The sequence below is a fragment of the Sinohyriopsis cumingii genome, chromosome 15 (genome assembly GCF_028554795.1).
Source record: "Sinohyriopsis cumingii isolate HCF-2022 chromosome 15, ASM2855479v2, whole genome shotgun sequence".
In the NCBI taxonomy this organism is placed as follows: Eukaryota; Metazoa; Mollusca; class Bivalvia; order Unionida; family Unionidae; genus Sinohyriopsis; species Sinohyriopsis cumingii.
In genome coordinates this window covers 23,717,268-23,740,425 of record NC_142975.1, presented here as the reverse complement: position 1 = coordinate 23,740,425, position 23,158 = coordinate 23,717,268, and the positions used below count along the sequence as shown (strand labels likewise).

The window sequence follows — 23,158 nt, the reverse complement described above, 5'->3', positions numbered from 1 at the left end:
AATATATATATATATATATATATATATATATATATATATATATATATATATATATATATATATATATATATATATATATGGAAGACCAAAAGTGCTGCAGCTGCTGTGCATTCCTCACAGCAACAGTGACAAGTGACAGCGAAAGAGTATTTTCTCTAGTGAGGAAAAATAAGAAGACTTTAGGGCCTATTTAGCTGCAAAAAATTTGTCAGCAATTTTAGTCACCAAGATCAACCAGCAGGCAAGATGTCTGAACTGTTTAGAAAACAAATTTACGATCAAGCAGTTGAGGAGGTTCAGGTCTGCCACAGTATTATGTCTTCATTAATAACCACAAGAACAAGTGAAGTTTGTGAATACCATAATAAATAGAAATGCAGATATATTTCTGCATATGTGTAGTGTTTTAGTTTTATATTGCGATCTTGATATAGTGTAGTATTGACGGTCAGATTGGACGGAGTTATTGTCATGGTATTTATCACTAATTCATGTCCAAATTCACTACTTTTATCCCTATTTTCACAAATTGTGAGCCTGGAAGGGTGGCAGCTATGTATCATGGCTGCTTGCAACAAAATAAAATTAAAAAATACATTTATGATTATTTTCCGTATTTGTTTCTATTCCTTAAAATACCATTGCATGTTCATTCCGTTTACCACATTAATTTAATCTATATTAACACGTTAGTTTGGTACGAGGATAATCAATATCGTTACACTCTTGGCTCTTCAGTTCTATATATATTAGCTACACTTTGCATGCTGGAATTACAAGTCGACAAGTTTATCCAACTATTGCTTGAATCTATACGTTGTCGACTGATCTTCAAATTCAATTCTGCTTGCTGCTAGGGCAGATTATCAGTTCGGTCCGGATGACTCTAGCATTTTGCAATTATTATTTTTTTAAATTACACTTGACAATTTCTTTCTTCAGCTCGGGCTCTACCCACACTCTACGTCTCTACGTTCTATTATTACAAGTTATCAAGGGGATGCCTCCACTTGACTATTTCTTTCTTCAGCTCGGGCTCAACCTTCACTCTACTTTCTATTATTACAAGTTATCAAGTGGATACTTCCACTTAACTCTACCTACTATTACAAGTTATCAAGTGAATATTTCCACTTGTCTCTTCCTATTATTACAAGTTATCAAGTGCATACTTACACTTGACTGCCTATTATTACAAGTTAGCAAGTGCATACCTACACTTGACAGCCTATTATTACAAGTTATCAAGTGGATACTTACACTTGACTCTACCTATTATGACAAATTATCAAGTGGATACTTCCACTTGCTTACATATTATTACAAAGTTCTCAGGTTGATACTTTCACCTAACTCTATTATTTTTTAAAATAATTTATCAAGGAGATCCACTCGACTGTAACAGTTATCAAGGGATCGTAGCTCATCTGCCTCTATTGTTAGTAGTTTTCGGTTGAATAGTACCACGGGACTCGACAAATTATCAAGTACATCATAGATTCTATCTCGTAGCTAGTTGCTCGTGTTGACAGCGGTTATTTACAGCGTTTGTTATCATGATTTATGCCATTTGTACACCATGTAACAATTTCATTCCTATTCACGCAATACGGAAATACTGCTCGCTTTTTCACCTTTTGTTTTGTAGAATGGATCCACAGAGAAAAGCCTCCAAAGGGATACAGATGGTAGTGGACTCGATGAATCCCGCACGCAAAAGAGCGCCTTCGCGACAGAAAGTTTCAAAGGGGGTACAATGAGTGGTGGACAACAGGGCCAGGATTATCAGACAGATGAAATTCTTCAGCTCCAGCTCCTGGCACTGCTTCATCCTTTGATACTGAGGCTATAAGAAGCATTTCTAGAGAGGTGACTGACGCCATCAAAGCCCATGTCGATGATCGCTTGGCCAACATTTTTAGTAACTTGCGACCAATATATCAACCCGCTGATAATCCAGCACCTGCGGCATCTAGGTCACAGCAGCAGAATCATGAGGTAGTGGACCGAGCCATAGAGATGGCAACGTCAGCATTGGTGGGAGATACTCTGATAGGTAAAGCTAATGTGTGCACTTCTATGAATGTTTCCAGTCAGTCGGCACGGCCATGTCTAAACCAATCCAACTTTGTTAGTGCATCCATTCGCATCACATCTGCTATCCCTTTAAAGGTCAATCAACTCATTTCAGAAGGGCATTACGTTGATTTAGCTATGCTTCTACCTGATAGGAGTGAGGAGACCTTAAAGATGCAGATTGATATTAACTAGGCTTCTCCCGAAATTAAACTTGTCCTAGTCAGAAGAAAACCTCTCTTTCCCTTACTTAATGGCTCTTTGCTTGGAATAGGTTCGTTGCAATTCTCGCAGAAAGTAAAACGGTATCAGTTGCTGGTTTGTCGCAACATATGGCAACAGTTATGACTCTTTCCAACAAAAAACCCAACTGGCATTACTATGACGAGCAGTTCCGTCAACTGGTCAGTCGCCACGAAGCCGAATATGACACAACACACTTAGAGTTGTACTGCAGTCGGTTATTTTCGATTAAGTGTCGTGACCCAAAAAGTACAAAATCAGTGCCCTGTCCACGCGCTACGCAATTATTTACAACTACGGGGTTGTCAGGAGGGACCACTTTTCCTTACCTCTGGGGGGATGCCCATAACCAGGCAAGATTTCAACCAAGCGCTGCGCACAGCGCTTCTCAAATGCGGTTTTAACCTTCAGTTGTTCAAAGCTCATAGTTTTAGGATAGGGGCAGCCACAGAGGATACTAATCAGGCTCTCTCGTATAGTCTTATTCGAATCTTGGGTCGGTGGAGGTCCGATGCCATTAAGAAATATATACGCCTGAAAGGTAAAATTTCCAGTCTGTGATTTAGTGCTGACTTCCGTGGGGATACACGTCATTATATCACTTCCAATTCTTCTTCCAGGTCTCGTAGGTGCACAGACCGATTAAAGTCTGGCACATCATACTGACACTGCTCTTCATATGGGTTCATTGAAGAGCATTTCACTTAAATTTATGTATGATATATATATATATATATATATATATATATATATATATATATATATATATATATATATATTATATGTGTGTGTGTGTGGTTGTGTGTGTATGCATATATATATATATATATATATATATATATATATATATATATATATGTGTGTGTGTGTGTGTGTGTGTGTGTGTGTGTGTGTAATTTTTATGTTTTCAGGTTTATATGTTAATTCACATGCATCGTCATAGCACGTCCTACTGCCGTGTCTGCTTTGGTATTCTTCTTCTTCTTCAGGTCTCGTGGGTTCACAGACCGGTACAGCCGTTTACATCATACGGGCACCGCTCTTCATATGAGTTCATTGAAGAGCATTCCACTTCACATGGGTTCTTTGGCGGTTTGACCCTCGTGCGAAACATTCAAACATTCTTCCAATGGCGGTGGGCGCTATGTGATAAACCCCTTTTTCCGACATGGGGTGAACACTTCGGCATTATCTGCAGACCTGTACACATGATATATATGTTACATTATGTTTACAATGTTTTTATTTTAATTTGAATGTATGGACTTCCGTTGTTATACATGTAATCATATCACTTTCTACTGTCTTGTTCTGCTTTTCAATTCATCGTCAAGGTCTCGTGGGTGTACAGAGACTGCAATAGACATTATACGGGCAGTGCTCTTCATATGGGTTCACTGAAGAGCATTTCGCACATGTAATACACCCCCTTTTTCGCGAGTGCACAATTCGGCTTTATCTGTATACCTGTACATATGATAGCATGTTCCATTATGCTTACAATGTTTTGCTTTTATTTTAATTTGCATGTATGGACTTCCGTTGTTGTACACGTTATCAATCCTACGGGCACTGCTCTTCATATGGGTTCATTGAAGAGCATTTCGCACATGTAATACACCCCTCTTCGCGGGTGCACAATTCGGCATTATCTGTATTCCTGTACACAGGATATATATGTTCCAATATTTACAATGTTCTACTTTTATTTTAATTTGCATGTATGGACTTCCGTTGCTGTACACGTTATCATATCACTTTCTACTACATGGTTCTGCTTTTCAATTCTTCGTCTAGGTCTCGTGGGTTCACAGACCGAGACAGCCATCCACATCATGTGGGCACTGCTCTTCATATGGGTTCATTGAGGAGTATTTCTCGCATGTAATACACCCCTTTTCGCGGGTGCACAATTCGGCATTATCGGTATACTGGTGCATGGGATATATGTTAATTTATGTTTACAATGTTCGTACTTTATATATTGATAAAGAATTATTATCTTTTCTTATTGTGCTTTCTTTTAATTCCATGTCTGCTGCAGGTCCCCCCCCCCTTTTTTTTTTTTTTTTTTTGTTTCTTTTTTTTTTTTTCTCTCCCTTTATTCATTTTGGGGCTATACAGACAGCGCTAGATGTGGCGGGCACTCTCTGTGTGGTTGCGGTCTGAGCCCCAAATTTCAAGCACTTGAGCTTTATTATGTATGTAAAGTAATGCTAAAGAATGTATGAAGTGAGCAGTAACTCTGATATGCAGTTGTATATCTTTTGACTTGAATTATGTTTATTTCTATAGAGAATCTATAGTGAAGTCACTAAAAGTGGCCTGCAGCAACAATCATGGAGTATGTTATTATTTCTTCCCTGGGGCCGAACTCTAAACACACTCGCCTTGCAGTATCATTCCTGATTCCGTTATCTGTATCCAGTCTGGCTTTCTCTCCGGCTGTAAACAAACACCTAACCATAAATGTGTGTGTGTGTGTGTGTGTGTGTGTGTGATAAATATAAGGATCGCACGTTAATGGAATGTTACTTGACATTTCTTATGGTTGACTTAATGATTATTTATGCAACTGCCAGGATATTTTGTTTCGCAAGTGACGGAGAAAGAATCTGAGCAATGGATCGATGGCGTCTGTTAAAACTTGCTTCGCGGCGTGAATTGCCTCCATCAGGCATGGCAGCGTATAATACCTACTGCTGTATCAAACCAAGGGGCATCAGTTGTTGGATTTCTTTTGAGCAGACTCGTTTCCAGACGTATATTGTAACAACACAAACCTGCTGACGTTCATTGGTTCGAAGGTTTGAAGACAAAGTTGCGAATGTATCACGCTCTCATGTTTAACATGGATGGTAATGTTGTCTTAATCTGATGGTAACGATAGGTGTAATAGATTTTCAGCAAAATAGCTCTACTCTTTGATGGAACAACATACCAGACTGTCTTTATTCTCGCTTGAGGAATTCTCGTGATACTAGAACGATAAAGAAACTTTGATTTTTATGCCCGAGAAAGGTAGGTAACTGTACTATAATTAAATTTTCTTGAATTTTAGAAATCTATAGGTATAGGTAGAGTATGTAACCTTATTATTAATGCTACGCAAACTATGGATACAAAACTATTTTATGTAGCTCCTTTATATGTTGCATTTAAGTCAACTGGTAACTTTTAAATATATGATGTAATAATTTGCAACCATTCTACACTGTTTATACAGTTTTTTTTAGTATGATTGTATAAGGATTTTTACTTTACCTTGGTCATGATTAGTGTATCGAATAAAACGTATGTTTTGCGCATAAAAATGGTTGCTTTTAATTTCAATTTTCAATTTTGTTTGAATTGGCAAGGTTAAGCTTCAGGCCTTTCAGTGTATGCATTGTTAAAATAAAAAGCGAGGATTTATTAATTTATTAACGACCTTGTAATTACAATATGTGTTATAGAAAAAAGTATAATTTGATGAAACTTCCTCTTTGACTGTGCTTCGTCAATCCAGATCAAAGTAGAGTTGGGTGTGACTTTATCTGAAGGATCAATTTTGTTGAAGTTGGATTGGATTCTATTTGTGTGACTGCAATAAAGAGCTGCAATTAGACGTTCTAGCAAAATGTAAGATAAACAAGCAGACAAGACTAGCAGTTAAACCTAGACTTAATTTCAAAGAAGTGACTAATTTATTGCCTGTACTTTATCTGGAACAATATAACAAAGGCTTCACAGAATTGTGTAAATTATCTTCTCTGCTGAAGGGGTTGAAGAGCTCACCATCTTTGAACAAATACCCTGATATCACTTCTGCACTATTAAAACCAAAACGCTGGGATTTTTTCCATATATTCTATCTAATATATAACATATAATTTTCATATGAGTCTAATAATACCTTTGCAATGTGTATTGGTCTTAAAAATACATGTTGATCATTACCTTAACAGGTTTGGCTCTATCCTTTATATACTTCGCCTGTTGTAAGTCATGATATATTAATGCATCAAGATAATTCTTTCTTAAGCACTGTTTTCTAGGAAGGTCTAATTTATGGGATTAGTTTACACAAGAGAATTCAGTTTATTGAATACGACATATAAAGCATGATTTCATTATTGTCGTTCATAATCGTGGCAAAATCGTTCAAAGCGTAAATCTGTAAATGATAGCAAGACGTACCAGATATGTCAAAACACATTTTGGTGCATTTCAATTAATTCTATATTTATTACCGATGCTCGTTCATTGTTGACAACTAGTATGAGCTAGAAGTGTCATTTGTTATTCAATTGCATGGTAGTGCTGATCAAAGTGTTCGAAATCTGACAGTTATTCATATTGCAATAAGTGTGCTTCTTTTATATCGACAATTAATTTGGGTAGTGCAATAAGACTGCAATAAGCATGCTTTTTTATATCGCAACTTGACAGGGGTAGTACAGTCACTAATTAGATGATTTCGACCGTTTCAATGCATATGCCTACTATGAGCACAAAAGTAAAACAGAAAATCAGTGCGGAATAATAAGTTTTGTAGCACAATGATTTCATTTTAAAAAGGTTAAAGTGGACTTGTACTATAAATATGCCTTGCTTGAAGACCTTATAATGTTTCAACATTCTTAGCAAAAAATTACGCTTTTAATCCTAAGAGGTACATTCAAAGCATCCCAAAAGTATTGTTCTATTTTATAATAAAACTAATACAGTTGGCCGTTTATTGTTCATGCCATTTAGTCTAAGTCCAATTCTGCCATGAGTATTTTTATATATGTAATTTTGTATAATTATATTTGAAAAGGAATTAATATTGTGAAATCAGCCCTTCATGAGGATGTAAGACTGATGCCTATAGCTTCTAGTGGTAGGTAATTCTTACTGGAATTTTCTCAAATACGTCCATCAGTTATTCTGACCGCCATGTATGGCTTATCGTGTGCTGGAAATGGCATTAAACCGAAAACAACAAAAAGCAAAGATAACAACAGGAATTGAAAAGTTCCTTCTAAACTTTAGAACCGGAAATGTTCTGGTCCGCCAAGATTTGTGATGTTGCCAAAATAGTTTTGTACAGAATTCTTTTGAATAATTCACAATAATTCCAGAATAATAGTTTAGTCAAAACAATGAGCACTTTCTATTTCCACTGAACAGTCCAAAAATATTGTTTTCCACTCAGATAAAATCTAAATAAAACATAAAATAGATCTGCAGCCTTGATGTTACAACAGGAAAATGAAATAAGAATGACTCCAAAAACAGGAATAGTAAATCTAATTGATCCGTCGTCTCCTTATATCAAAGTGTCAATTAAGACTATAATTCGCAATATACCTCTCCTGACAGATAATACTACTCAATCTATTATTTCAATATACCTATTCATGTGACCTAACTTATCGAATAGGAATGATACTTCTAAGACCGACCTGTTCAGTGAGAGAAAACAAATTGACTCTCGTAATCACATTTACAAATAATTATCTTATTAGTAAATGTTAAGACGCGCATATATATATATATATATATATATATATATATATATATATATATATATATATATATATATATATATATAGAGAGAGAGAGAGAGAGAGAGAGAGAGAGAGAGAGAGATCATATGCAATCAACTATAGATAATCGCAATAATTTTGTCATTAAATAAAATTACAAATGTTATAGATAAAATCATGTACCATGAGTTAGAACAAATATAAATATACATAATACAACTTAAATATTACGTTGGATCGCATAAAATAAAGTCATATTTCATGTTCTTAGACTTCATACCAATATGACAATATAAAATATATAGAAAGAAGTGACATATGTTTTGTTCCGTTTAGTCCAGAGGACAAATGTTTGATCTCCGCTCTTGCGTCCTAATTGACTTATTTAAGAGCCACATCCATGTGCACGCGATGTACATAAGGTGGCCAGATTTAGTTTCAAACGGGTAATTCAAAGCTAAAAAAAATCAAACGTAAAATATTTTCTAATTTTGTCGATAAAAAAAGTGTGTATGACATGAAATAAAAGTGTATTGCATGAATTTTACATTTGAAAAGAAATGGTTCGTTTTACGTTCATATAAATTTTGCAGAAGTCAAGTCTGATTCAATGAGTAAAAGGCATAAAGGTTTGATGTTAATTGTATCTTAGTTGTCTATCTTAGTAATAATATGTACTGTCAATACGGAGTAGTAAACTGTTTGTATGTACTGGAAGACTTGTGACTCAGAGGTCAAGCTTGGTTTTGTTGGTAAATATGTACTAAGGAAATAATGGCATTAAAAAAAGAACTTAATAGTACAAAATTATTTAATAGACATTAACTATTTTTTTTAAATATATCCATAGGGTTTTCCTTCCTTTGAGGTATATAACAGTTCACAGCTTTAATTCAAAGGTATACTTAAACGGGAAATTTTCCGATGCTTTATGCCACTGCGATAATAACATGTCAAATTGCGAAGACAGAGACAGTGTAAGAGACAGAGAAAAGAGGGAGATCAACTTGCTTTCTCCTTACATTCTTATTGTCACATTATTCTGGAATCACTAAATCTGTACAACTAAAGTGTCATCAGGTATAATACTAGAATTCTTATGTTGATTATCTTTTAACCACGTGAATTGTTCTTTGGAACATATTCGATCATAGTAACCCTAGTTGCTTTCCGGGATAAGTTTACCTACCATGACCTGCTTCAAACACTATATTTGCATCTACAATACCAGATATATATTCTAATAAATATAAAGAGGCTGTTTTTCTATCTGAATTAATCAGTTAAATGTTTAAAGTCAAATTATGGAAACTTTACCTGAACATTCTTTTCTTATAACAAGCATGTTGTCTTCAATTTTCATTATGTGTTTATGATGTTTTTGTAAATCTTTTGAAATGACTGTTTAGGATAGATTTCAATACCATATGCAACATTGCAGCCCGTCTTTGTTTACTGATAACGTGATACTTCTTTTGTGGTGGATTTATATCAATGACAACTTCAGTCATCACTGTCTGACTTTATGTAAATTAGAAAGTCTTGTCATTATTTGTGAACATTCTCTTGCCTCTCTTGTATTAAGCTAATTAACAAACGATTATGGGCTAGTATTTGAAATGACATCCCTTTCTCGAAAGAGAAAACTCTATAAAGCGAAATATTTTTAGATATCTGCTAATGTTATATCTCTAACACCCAACGCTTGTATATCGTGATCTGAACCCTCGCCGTGCATCCATACTTTAGTACATGATATAACTAAGTTTTAGTATTTTTTCAGAAGGTGGCTTCATCAGCAGGTTATAAATCAATGAGAGATGTATAATGATAAAAGTCCAAGTCCAACCAAACAAAATATTCTTAAGGTGTCCACAGGGTTACAGACTTTAAATGCCTTTAGCTATTTTATTTTTGAAGGTTTCAGATTAGTCTTAGATGCGATGTGTTTCATCCATAATCTATCTGGAAGTGAAAGAAATCTAAAAGTAAAGAACATTTCCAATTTTTAACTAATTGACATAATACATGTCCCATGAGAATTATATTTTCAGTATAGACAATTGCCTTGTTGAAGAAAAACTTTCAAATATATTAAATGTAATTAAGATATTTCCAATTAATGAAGTTGTTAATAAAGACTGCACCAATTTCAAGTATATAAGTATTTTTGAGAGTGTGAATATGCTAATGCGAAATAATATTGTATATGTGCAGCAAGATTTGTTCTTAAATTATCTGATCATTCTTTAGTTTACTGGGGATTCTGTTGTAATAGTGTTTCTATATTTATATCAGGCCGAATCTTATGTTTGGCATATAAAGGAAAATCACAGACCCAAAGAAGTTTTGTACTGTGTATATCTGCCCATTTACAAATAAGGTTTCATTCTTTCTCATCCTGTTTTCTGATTGTCACTGTTCGCATTGAGAACTCAATCTCTTGGGCAGTCGGCTCCCACATGGATCCAAGTAAATTAATTCAGTTAGAAGGACTTATATGCATCAAAGTTAAGATTTAATCGATGGGTCAGAAGAGATGGGATTGTCCCTATTCACATTCATTGTCATCCTGTCAAACAAAGTTTTTAGAGCATGATATTTGTTTGGAAATGAGGAAATGGCATGCATGATTTTTGTGATAAAAATACCTATCGTAATGGATCGATAATAAATGTTTGTGTGTGTATTGTTGTTAGCTCAAGTAAATGATTTGGTGTACCTATAAATGGCATTGAAGTTGAGATGTATTTACAGTGTGTTTCTCTGCGTGTGTGTTGACGATTTAGGAGCGCTCTTAGTACACAATATAATGAATATTTTCTTTTCCCATGGATATTTGTTCAACTGGACGAGATATACCCGGTATTAATTTAGTTTGAGAAAACATTCATTGTGTGTTCTTATTTGTTTCTTGATGCAAGAAGGAATAGTGGTGTGTACACTGATCATAATACATCGTGTAGGAAGTATAGGTTGTTAGGGATGGTAAATCATGATGAAATCCAACATATTTGATTGAGATTAATTATAAAAATTTAATGATTCGTTACTCTTATGTTATGTTTATTTAATTTGTATTGGGTGAATGACCTTTGTATATATGAGGTAGGAGTTTTGGACATCTTAATAATGTTATTTTAAAAACAAAAAACATCTTTACTTGAATAAGAGTTTAGAACGTTGTTTTTTCTCATGAAAATTATGATCTATCTGTTATTTGTCATATTTTTACTAAATGCCACGTAAAAGACCTAACCCTGTTTACAACTTAGTATATTCTAGAAACTAAAGGTTTTATCTTGTCCTGGTCCTTTAATTGTGTCTTAGGTTTTTATATTAAGGTTGTTTACATTAGATTTATTCATTCGTATCATAATATATGTAGAGGAATCAATCTTTTAGTTATGTTCAGTCATAATCAGAGAGGATTAATTTATTTAAATTATTAATTGGACTTACTACAAACAAAGTGGCCATTGATATCGTTATGTGTATTTAATTTGTATTGTTTGTTGGCTTTTTCGATGATTATAAATTCTAAATTCTATTTAACTTTATTTTGCAAAAGATCATAATCGACAATAAAGTTAATGGTCTATGGGACCAATGGCATTTATTTTGTAAACATAATAAAACATATTTCTCTGTGATTGTAGATTAAATATTCAGAATTGTTAACATATTCAATTAAGTTTGAGTTAAAGATACAGTCTGGATTCTGACATTAAAATGTTCCAGAAAGGAAATGTTTCATTAAGCTGACAGAGTACTTCCAGAAATTGTAATTCCGACCTATGTGGAGGATGTATAAAATTGTTTACTTAAGGATTATTTGTTTTTGCCTTAACACCCAAAGTGGAATCATTCTTATAGTTGTTCAATTTTTTGTGGGTTTCTATGCATACGTTTATTCCAAATATTATCCAATAGAATTACAAAGTGTTCAGTGCTATTCTTGGACTTAAACATCAATTTGGAAGTAGAGTGAATTCAGTCAAGGTGACTTTGGATTATATTACTGTGATACATTCAGTGACTGTTAGCACATTGCCACATTCCAGGTCATTGGCATATTAGCACGTTTAAGACTACAGGTACATCAACACATTCAATACTGTAATTCAATTGGAACTTGATACCTTTGCAATTGTGATAGAACTGTTAGGACTCTTTGGAATTTCGTTCACAATAATGAAAGCTCTAATTACATTTTCACTTGGTATTCTAGAGAAAAAATAATTGTTGAATTTTAAAAAATTGTCGGTTTTTGCTCTTTTATGTAACTTATTTTAAGAACATAGACTCGTAACAATACTTTAAGAATAAATCGTTTTTCTTGGAATTATTGCGAATTTTGGTAAAGATCTTCTTGATAATATCATTGTAATACATAAAAACTGTTAGCACGTCGCATACAATTTAGGCTATTAGTATATGGACACATTCAAGATTGGAATTCATTCGGAACTCCCTCGATTTCATTTGGTAAACTCTATACATTTCGACTAATGGTAGAACTTTAACGACTATTCTGTATGTAATTCACAATACTGTATTTCTGTTTAAACGTTTACTTTTATCATAGTATATAAATAAAATATTTGTTCTATTTTAATAAACATGTTGGTTGTTGCTCTTTCTTGTTAATTAGTTTCGGATCATAGAATCGTGTCCCATGTTATAAATGACCATTTAGTAGAAATGAGAAAGTTTTCAAATATGCTGTGTCGCTGTTTTTGGCAACAGAGAAATATGTTCATATTCTGGAATTATTATACTAAAGAGTATTATGGTGATATTCAACCTAATGGATTTTATTAGTTTATACGAAAATCATAGGCAGCAGAGTGTGGTTTTCAAAACGCATCCAGCATACTGAAGGGAGAGAGTCGGGTACTTTACGTGTCATGCAATTAATGCACCATCCACTTACCTTTGAGTACTAATTTAAAAAATATTTTTTCCTGGTTGTACGTTTTGCATGCTTTTTGACAAAGGGTATTCAAGTTCAAACTTTCCCAAACCGACCCCTCTGAAAAAGACAGTATTAAGCCAGCTTTTCCCATTCAAACCGCTCTAATAATCATCAAACTTTCGTTTATTGACCAACTGTATGAACAGGATAAATAAGTGGGCTCCGACACTGTCACTGATTTCGGTGTTTACTTCAAGTGACATATACAACACGAACATCACATTGCAAAACTTTAATGAGGGTATATACTCAATTCAATGCAGTAAATTAATGCAATTGATCACCTATATTATGCAAAGACCACAACTTATTGAAGTGTTTAAACGTAATATTAGCAATACTACAAAAGTAGAAATATTTTAGAGAATGACATTTTATGGTTAGGGACAAAACGGGCAATTTTTCTGGAGATACAAATTGGTAAGGTTATACTATTTATCTGAATATAAACTAGGTCGATATAATTATATGCATAATCTTTTTCCTGCGGTGAATAAAAAGTAAATGAAAACTCTCACGAATGTTATTGATTTTCCGATCTTTTCTGCTCATGAATGAATTTGCTACACATGAAAGTTGTGTTATTGATAATTAAGTCTCACTGAGAATGGGAGTAATAAAGAATTTAATTAGAAAAAGTATGCATTATTGATGAATGCATTTACTGTTTCCAAATTTGGATAATTAGTAATGCCTCTGCGTTTGATTCCCTGACGTACTGTGTTTGAATAAATTACTGAATAGAGGGAGATAACGTGAAGTAAAGTTTATACTATTTATAATGGGTCAACATACAAAATGATAAATAAAAGTCTTTTGGAAGACGAATTTGATCCTATATGAAATATAGACATCGATGAAACTGGAAAAAGTTTTAAAAAATAACTTGCAGTGTGTAAATTCAAAGAATAGACTAAATTGTGCTATCAATTTCTTTCTATCGTGGAAACTGTCCGAAAGTGTTGCAAATGAAAGTTTATGTACTACTGTGCTAGAGTTACTTAATTATCAGTTTTAAATCTATGTTTTTGAATCAAAATAAACACGTGAATGTAGAATATCACTAAAGTCCTTGAAGGTTTCACATAATTCAATAGAAATAATAAATATTAAAATCTTTGAATAAATTAACGTAATCCAATAAGTATAGACTGTTTAATTAAAGATGTACTACTCTCCTAATTTCCACAAACCAATTATTATGACTAAAACACTATCTCTTCTCAACGACACTTTTCAGAAATGAGTATAACTGAAGAATGGAATATGTTTTTGTGCGTGTATTCTCATAATATAATCTCAGTATTCTCATCAAATAAACATAATCTGATTCATCTAAAGATTATAGAACAATTAAATCGTACTATTTTAAAAGATCTGAAACAGTCATATTATAACATACACAGACTATTGAATCAAGGAAGAACTAAGACATGCATGATAGCTCTAGCAGTGAAAATCCACTCTCAGTGTTATATATATTCAATTTGTAATATTTGTTGGATTTTCCTAATGATTGTATGTTATACACATTTGTATTTTATATTTGACATTATCTATAATCAAGTTCACTGTGTACCTCACAAGGGACATTGATTTTCTAAAGAGCATAAAGCATATATAATATTTCTCTGTGGCTAGTATATATGCCAAACAATGAGATTAAACTGGTCAAACTTTTGGCCAGGTTTCTGGTATCTCTTTACAGCATAACACTAATTGCCAACACTGTGATACTTCCTATAGTGATGTTGTTGCCCATATGCTTATCGCGTGTTCAAAATATCAGAGAATGGCATATTTTTTGTGGTATATATGGTTGGGGTGGGGTGCTCCCAATATTGTATTTAAACTATTATAGAAGTCCCAACCGAATTCTCTTTTGTTGGAACTTAAATGTACTGAAAGATAAATGTAAAGATCCGCGCCCCAGTCAGAAATGCCGAAGGTTAGATAGTTAAATATGCAAAATAAGAAAGATATTCAATCAATAACAATTTAATAAACATCCAATAATCAAATGACTCAAATCTCCAATTACAGTCCTTCTGCTCGACCTTTTAATAAGCATATTGCATCACTTGATTAGCACTGTAAGATGGATTTCGAACTCTTCTTTTATTGCTTTTCATCTGTTGTATCCTTTCTCTCATTTCTCCCAATTCATTATCTTATTCCTCCTCGTCTGTCCCTAGACTCCTTATCCTCCTCCTCCAAGCTCTCCTCCATGATTCCACATAAAAAGCGAAATATGCAACAATTTAACTGAGATTTCAGAATAAATGAAAACATGGTATCAGAATCTAAAACCGCCTATCATTTCTTATGTTACATGTTTTGGGTCGAATAAACAGTGGCACAAGAAAAAGTGAAAACAAGTTTTGAAAAACTTAACAAATAATTTATTTCCATGGAAAAATACTATAAAAAAGAAGAAAAATAAAACTTACGGTTTTAAGAATTAAATCCAAAAATAATCCAAGAATAATCCACAAATAAAATTTAACACGTCCTATTATTGAAATGTTCTAATGGTTTCAACTTCGAGTCCCGACGAAGAATCCAAGATGGAAGGCGATGACGTACGCTGTATCCTGTATAGTGTGGTTATCTAGATTTCCTTGGAGAAACACAAGAAGTAATCCGGTGTTTCTAATCCAAATAAAAAATTTAAGAAATGTCTTTGTTCAAGAATTCTGTAAGAGCACAAAAATATTTCCAGAGAAATTAATTATTCTTTGAGAATCCAACTAATATGAAGAAAAATTAACATATATTCACGTAAAAGAACCAATCATTTTACTCCGAGAATAAAAGCTGTTTACTTCACTAAGACTATTTACAAGCATAAGGTCACGTTTTCAATACAGCATTGATCTCACTCTTATTTTTCCCATAATAAAAAAATACCAAAAAAATCTTGTTGACTGTTACTAATTTTGAATTAGCCCTATGATGTTTACAAAAATGAACAGTCAAGTTCAGACTATTTTCTGGAAAAGGTATCGCGTTCCTACTAAACAGAACTAAATTATTTTGACATATAATGAAATTTAAAAAATAAATAAATTTTAAAAATTGCAAACCAAAAAAATCAGATATAAATTAAATCAAATATATATAACACAGTATTCGATAATACACAAAATGTGATATTCGCTGTGTATTGTTTAAACTGTAAAACGCAGTATGTAGATTATGTCAAAAGTAAATTACATATCAGGAAGGAAATCATCTTTTCGGACATGAAATCTCAAAGTAAATAAACCATCTCGATTTATGCATGTTAGTACAGACTGTGGTAAAGATCATTTGAGATTAACTGAGCTGCCGGTCAACAGTGGATATGTTAGAATAGAGAACCATTCTGGAATAATTGTTCAAGAGCTCAAATTCGGCTTATTAAATTTCATCAACAGTGTATCATAGATTAATGTCTAGTGCACTTTTTTCTTTTTCTTCAAACGTTATATTTAGTAAATAATTTACTAAGTAGTATGTGGGTTCATTAAAATAGATTCAGTCGCACCTATTTAAGGCTCGTCATTGTCTTTGGTTCTTTTGTATCCTCGTCTGTCTTACCATCTCTGGTTGTTTTTATAATTTTATTAGGGGAAAGACCTATTGTTTAGATCTATTACGTCCGCTGATTCCGTGGTGGTTACAATGTACGTTTAGGTCAGTTTCTTACAGGGATTTTGGGTCTTCTGATAATTTATAATTGCTTTAATGCATCTTAGCGAGAACAACTATGTTGAAATAGACATCAATTTGACCCATTTGAATCATACCGTGCATTAGGCTATGTATATCATTTTTATTTCTACTTCGCTGGCTTGCTGCTGCAGCTGCAGGTTAATGTGAATTTATAGATTAATCGCTATCTGAAAGAGTGCATCTTTTGTAAGCAACACACTATCGATAATACGGCACCCAACTTTGGGTGCTTTCCTCTTCAATGAAATGGATTAGATTTTTAACTGATGCATTCATACTTCTTTGCGTGCATGCTTCTTTGAATGGATATTACCATTATGTTCGAAGCTTGCAGATGATGCTTCCATTTCATGTTTCGTCGTCCTGGAACCAACTTTATGTTATGTTAGCTTTGCAAGAAATCTTCCTAATATATTAGAATTCAGTTATTCACTTTCTAATCAGAAAGGTAAGTAATATCAAATGAGAATTTAAACCTAACATATATTTTGCTTTATTAGGTACAAAGATGTCTCCTAACGTGACAGAAGACGTCCGGAGGAGGCAACCGGACAACAACGTATTTAATGAAGAGAACCCGGTCCTCGTTCACACTGCTGTGGGTATACTTGCCTTATTCTCTGTTGCAGGGGTATTTGGAAACATTTTGGTACTCTATGTCTTTTCCCGACAAAAACAAATACTGACGTCAACAATTTTTATATTAACCTTAGCGGCGACGGATTTCATCTCCTGTCTGATAACAATACCACTTACAATAGCGATGGAACTACAACAGTATCACGTTCGATGGGATATATTTTGTAAGCTGTACCACTTTTTGGTGACCTCAGCGATACCCTTTTCGGCTTTTATAATGGTTGCCATCGCGTTTGATCGATACTTTTGCATTGTACATCCGTTCAAGCGTACAATGACGATTCCACGAACCAAGATGATAGTATTTGTGTTAGCTTTTGTGGCATTCTGCATTGGGGTTTTTTGCTCTTTCGTCTATGGAGTTTATCACGAGTATACAGATGAAGTGTCCATTGCATTGAACTTCAGTGGCACGGAAGAAAAAAACTGGTTTTCAAACACATCTGAAATTCTTTGGTCAAGCGGACGATTAGTGTATACAAACCTCACTACAACGGGAGTAATACACAGCGGAATATGCGCCCGAAACACCATCTTTATCAGTGACGTTACTTTCAAAGGATTTCAAAAGATCTACTCATCTCTGTTCGGCGTCTGTGCGGTAGTGGTGATAATTCTGTATATATCAATATATCAGAGGGTCGCACGAAGACGAACAAAATTAATAAATCTAGGAAATCGATGTTGCTGTATGTGCACACCATCGTCGACAGTCGAAAGAGAGACAACGGAGTTTACAACACTCCGCAGGGAAACTATAAATGAACTTCAAAACAGCAACGATGAAAGCAATATAAAGAAAGCAGATACTGTCACGCAAAAAAGAAAGAATGTTCATGCTTGTAAAGATGCTATTGATGCTCCAGATGGAGTTTCAAGGGCAAAGCTCGAAAAATTGCGCATCGCAAATATCAGGACTGCTTTGATGCTCGCTATTGTTGCCTTGGTATTTATCGCTTCATTTTTACCCGCGTGGTTGATAGCTTTGAGGGCTGTAGATATGAATGTTATAATATTTTACATGTATTTTCTATACAATGTTGCAAATCCTGTCATTTATGCCTTCATGAATCCTAATTTTCGAAACCAATTAAAGGCTATGATTGAACGATGTCGTTGACCTCAGAACTGTAAAAGAAATATATTGAAGCGAAGTCGATTTTAAAGCCTCGACAAACAATCAATATAGAAGCAAGGGATATACCCATTTATAAAATGTTTTCATGATGACAATAACATCCTCGCTCAGCAAACCTTTGTTTTTACTGCGCATGAATATGTAGGAAAATAGTATACATGTGTTGGAGTTTTATATGAAATGAAGCTGCAGTAAAATGAATTCAGCTTAAAGTCATGTAGTTGAGGACGAACAACGCAATGCGCGTAAGGGCAGTTGTAAAATAGGGCCTGAAGAGCAAGTACGTAAAGTTATGTATCGTCAGCGTAATGGATTCTTGCTATTCTCATGTCTTCTTTAAGTGACTACGTATGTTTTTGTGTCCAACGTCAATTACAAAGTTATGGCGCTGTTTCGATTTCCTTCTTTCCTTAAAGCTATTTTAAAGTCAGCGATTAATATTGAAGATAAATGAATCCATTGCCATTTCAAATTATTAATTTCAATTAAACTGGTCAACGTGCCACATATCAACGAAGGCAGCACGTTTCAAGAATATTATTTAATTGGCATACGTACATTATATATATATATATATATATATATATATATATATATATATATATATTAAAAATAACATTGCGCAATAATAAGCATTCTTGCAAATGTGTGCTGTCGATTGTAGGTATGTACATCAGTGATGAATTACCACTCATTAATCATTAGTGACGTATGAAAATGACGATAAAAAGTGTCAAAATATCCGTTTTTAAATGAATTTAATATGGCGCATCCATTCCCCACCCCCACACCTCGCCTGCATAAGGAGTAAATACGCAGAAATATGAAGTGTTAGAGGAAAATAATTGGGATTGGATGAAAACCTTTAAACTAAACTTACACCAAGTAACCTACAAGAATATGGTTCATCGTAATGGTATTTGTGTCATACGACGATGTCTCTGGAGCAATGAATGATGGTAAAATTTAAGTGAAACCGACCAAAGAAGAGAGAGAGAGAGAACCGACGTTATGGTCGGTATTATGTTCATTAAGCAGAATAATAACTTAGATTAATTAAATCTATCAAAATAGTTTAATTACCTCTTGATGGTTCGTCATTTCGCTTAGTTTATTTTCGACACTAAATTCCATGCACCGGTATGTGAATGGCTGAGCGTTCAGTGTTCAAGAGACTAACCATGCGTTTATAGCGCTTTACTGTTTTCATTAAAACCATATTTCACGCTTGAATCAGAAGCGTGACTTATATTGATTTTACCAAGGTAAATAAAAGTAGAAACTCCAAAAAGACAACAATCGACTTATCAATATGCAAAGGTGATTATAATTAGCTACAAAAGGCATAGAACTACATTTGGTTACGGATACACTCGGCAAAGACGTGAAGGGTTCATTCACTCAGTCAATACACCGTTGACTGTAGTCAGTCTTAACTTCCTTCAAAGGGCAAATACGTTTATTTGTATATGATATAAATGAAATATATGTATAGCATGTGTTTAAAGGAATTAAATATTCATCTCGGGGTATATCATTGTTACAGCGTACCTACTATATATATATATATATATATATATATATATATATATATATATATATATATATATATATATATATATATATATATATATATAGTAAAGTGTCGAATTTTGAATTGTATTGAACCTTAAAGTTGAATGCATTGAGCATTAAAATTTCATCACATTTAAGCCAGAACAGTTCTTGTGGAGATTCACTTCGACCTTTCTTCTTTTCTCCCCCGTGTCAGTGTTAAAACTTGAAAGGCTAGCACATATGACTCAGTGAGGTTGAGCAGGGCATTGCAACGCTATTCTGAAAAAGTAAACATTTGAGCTACCAACCATAATCGCTTGGTATTAACCCATATTATGTAATCATTTTCAAAGGAAAGGGATATTGATATGCACCTTAAGCTGTCTAAGATCTGACGAAAGTAATGGTTATCTTGGGAAAAAAATTAGGAACTGTTGCTTACGATTCGGCAGAGTCAGTTAAGGCGTACACTTTGAAAGTAATGTGAATTTAAAGTGACGACCTTAGTCGAAATTATTTAGTCTTAAATTTCCTGAAAGAGGAATAGTTTCGCTCCGATGAAGCCTAAACATAATAGTGCTTTCCTCGTTTAACAAGAAAAGGGGACCAGGTGGCTGTCTTGTACGAAAAGACATGGTTTTGTGCTAGGACGCACGATTTCTGAAAGAGAACAGCACTAAGGTACGCAGTTTCAATATTTTCCACGTAATTTTCTGTTTTTGATTGTTTGTTTTATGCAAATATGTTTGAAATGACTAAGATCCATATAATGTATCGTTTATTCAATTTAATGGAAAACTGTTGATGCTAGAGTTGCTATGCAATTTATCTCTTTAAGTTTACAGTTACTAGTTCATTGATAGAATTGACGATTGCATGCTAACCAAGTTTTTATATGTATAGGATTTCATAGGTTTATATGAAATATTTTTCTTGGTCTGTTAGGACGATTTTGACTATCGTGAGTTAACGATAATCGCATATTTATATTCGATTTTGTAATGTTTAAATAATCTTTTAAGTTAGGAATTGCTGTGAGCTAGAATTTTGTGAATTGTTTGCAATAGTAATCGAGCATGTGGTATCGTAGGTAAAGAAATACGGTAACGTTCGATATACCGCTAACATGTTAATTATGACCTGTCGCTGTGAAGCGAGGGTGATGTTCTATCGGATTAGTTCAGAATTTATGCAGTGTAGATATCTAATTTGCTTCTGAGTTACGTAAGTGAGGAATTTTATATACATATATAAAGTGGTACATACAGTGATTTAGGGATAATGTTGTCCTTTAAGGAACATCTTTCAGGGAAGAGACGGGACAATCCGAAGACGGAAGTATAAAAAAGGAGTAACGGGTTCAGAATAAAGGACTAGGAAGTCAATGGAGAAAATTGTTGTGTTTTTTTTTTTCTTCATCTAATGTCCAGGGAAAATGTATAGTTCTTACTGAGTGAGAGCCATAATAGGTCATATCAGTTTACACAAGTTCGTTGCCTGACCAATTTTGTATTTTCGTTTACGGATAAGAGAACATCGAGAATCAACACTTACACTATCCTAAACAACTAATATATGTGTTTTACCGTCCTTATGATTACTAAAGCACGAAAGCTATCACATCATGAAGACAATTAGCAAAGCACAAAACTTATATGAAATTCTTAATAAATAAACAACATACTTACGACATCTCTGCAAACAGATTTAACTAATGTCATGTGACAAAACATAAACAACGTTGTTTATGACGTGTGTGAAGTGCTAACACATTAAATGTTGAACACTCTCCGTTCGATGCTCACATCCATTGCATTAGACTAAAACAAGATACAAAATTACGTCCCGAAGAAATTTTAAAAGCTGTAGTGAAATATTTTACCTGTAAATTGGTAAATTAAACAAACTTAATTTACTTTCGTTCATCTGTTTTTTTAAATCGTATATGGTGATACATTTATTGAACTGAGGCCTTTCGCACCGAGTAAGATTCGCCAGTGTAAGAATGGATATTTGCATCTTTTATTGATAACTTCAATTTCTTGCTAGTGTAGTAGATTTGTTGAAAAATTTATTTATATGAACAGAAAAAAATTGTATATATTATAATGTATAAATAATTTTTTTAGCATATCAGGTAAATTTCTAATATTTAGCATGAATTTCACACCTTGTTGATGACGTAATATAATGCACAACTGAAAAGAATTTTCTTCTTTAACATTAAATTGCATTCCAGTTACACCCTTTTTACAACAAATGTTGCAAGGGTAATTTTTCACTATGCTAGAAATGATGTACAAAAACATCATCATCATCATTTTTCTCTGTTAGTATTAGCAACATCTGATGTGAAATGAACTACTCTGACCCTTACATAAAGTATAAGGCTCTGTAGAATAGAGGAAAGAACATTTTATCAGCACTGTGTTTTGGAAATAAGCGTTAAGCGAAAATGATTCATTTTCAAATATGGCAAACAAGAGAGAAATAGAGAGATGATTTCAGAAAGCATTCCATAAAGAAGTGATACATATGAAGTTAATACAGATGAGAAAGTAATAAATGGAATATGTGTGTGTGTGTGTGTGTGTGTGTGTGTGTGTGTGTGTGATTTATATTGTTAACATAGCGTTTCAGTCACATCTTTAAGATGTCAAGCAGTGTGACAGTTTATAGTATTGTAGCACTGGGGCATCATGCCCCAGACATGTAGCATCATTTCCCACCCAGTCACATTATCCTGACACCAGCCCGACCAGTCCTAACACTAACCTCTTAAGTCTGTGCGCCTAGCGAGGCAGCTGCTAGTACCATTTTTATAAGTCTTTACCATGCCTCGACCGGATTTCGAAACCGCGACATCCCGCATCTGAGGCGAACGCTCTAACCACTAGCCACCGGAGCTGTCAGTGGAATATGAGTAATTAACAAATACATGCAAGCATGCAAAATGGCGTGTGAGAATTGTACATAAATCTATTAAAACTTCATAATTACACAATTAATTTGGAGCTGATTTGGGAAGTTTTGCCTTTGAAAAATGTTTTGTTTTCAGGCAGGGAAGTGTACTTGTAATTCAAGGACGAGAAACTGGAATGAACATATCTCAAAATGGATAAGTTGTGTCCTTACTTTGATTAAGTTCTATGATTCGCTCAAGTCCAAATTTGCCAGTCATGTACGAGTGAAAGGAGTTGGTAATTTGTCCTGTTAATATACATTATGTGAACACATGCTGAAGGCGGTCGGCATCTTGCTGACCACTTTAATTACAGTAACATTATGACCTTTCTT

The 23,158-nt window shown here is 33.8% G+C and overlaps 1 protein-coding gene across 1 annotated transcript; it reads left to right on the top strand.

The window, feature by feature from the left end:
- The first annotated feature begins 4,843 nt into the window (after positions 1 to 4,843).
- Positions 4,844 to 18,788, top strand: LOC149781408 (uncharacterized). Its single transcript, XM_089934751.1, has 2 exons — positions 4,844 to 5,340; positions 17,028 to 18,788. The coding sequence occupies exons 1-2, from the start codon at positions 5,328 to 5,330 to the stop codon at positions 18,284 to 18,286; spliced, it is 1,272 nt and encodes a 423-aa protein (XP_089790877.1). The 5' UTR covers positions 4,844 to 5,327; the 3' UTR covers positions 18,287 to 18,788.
- The last annotated feature ends 4,370 nt before the right edge of the window (positions 18,789 to 23,158 follow it).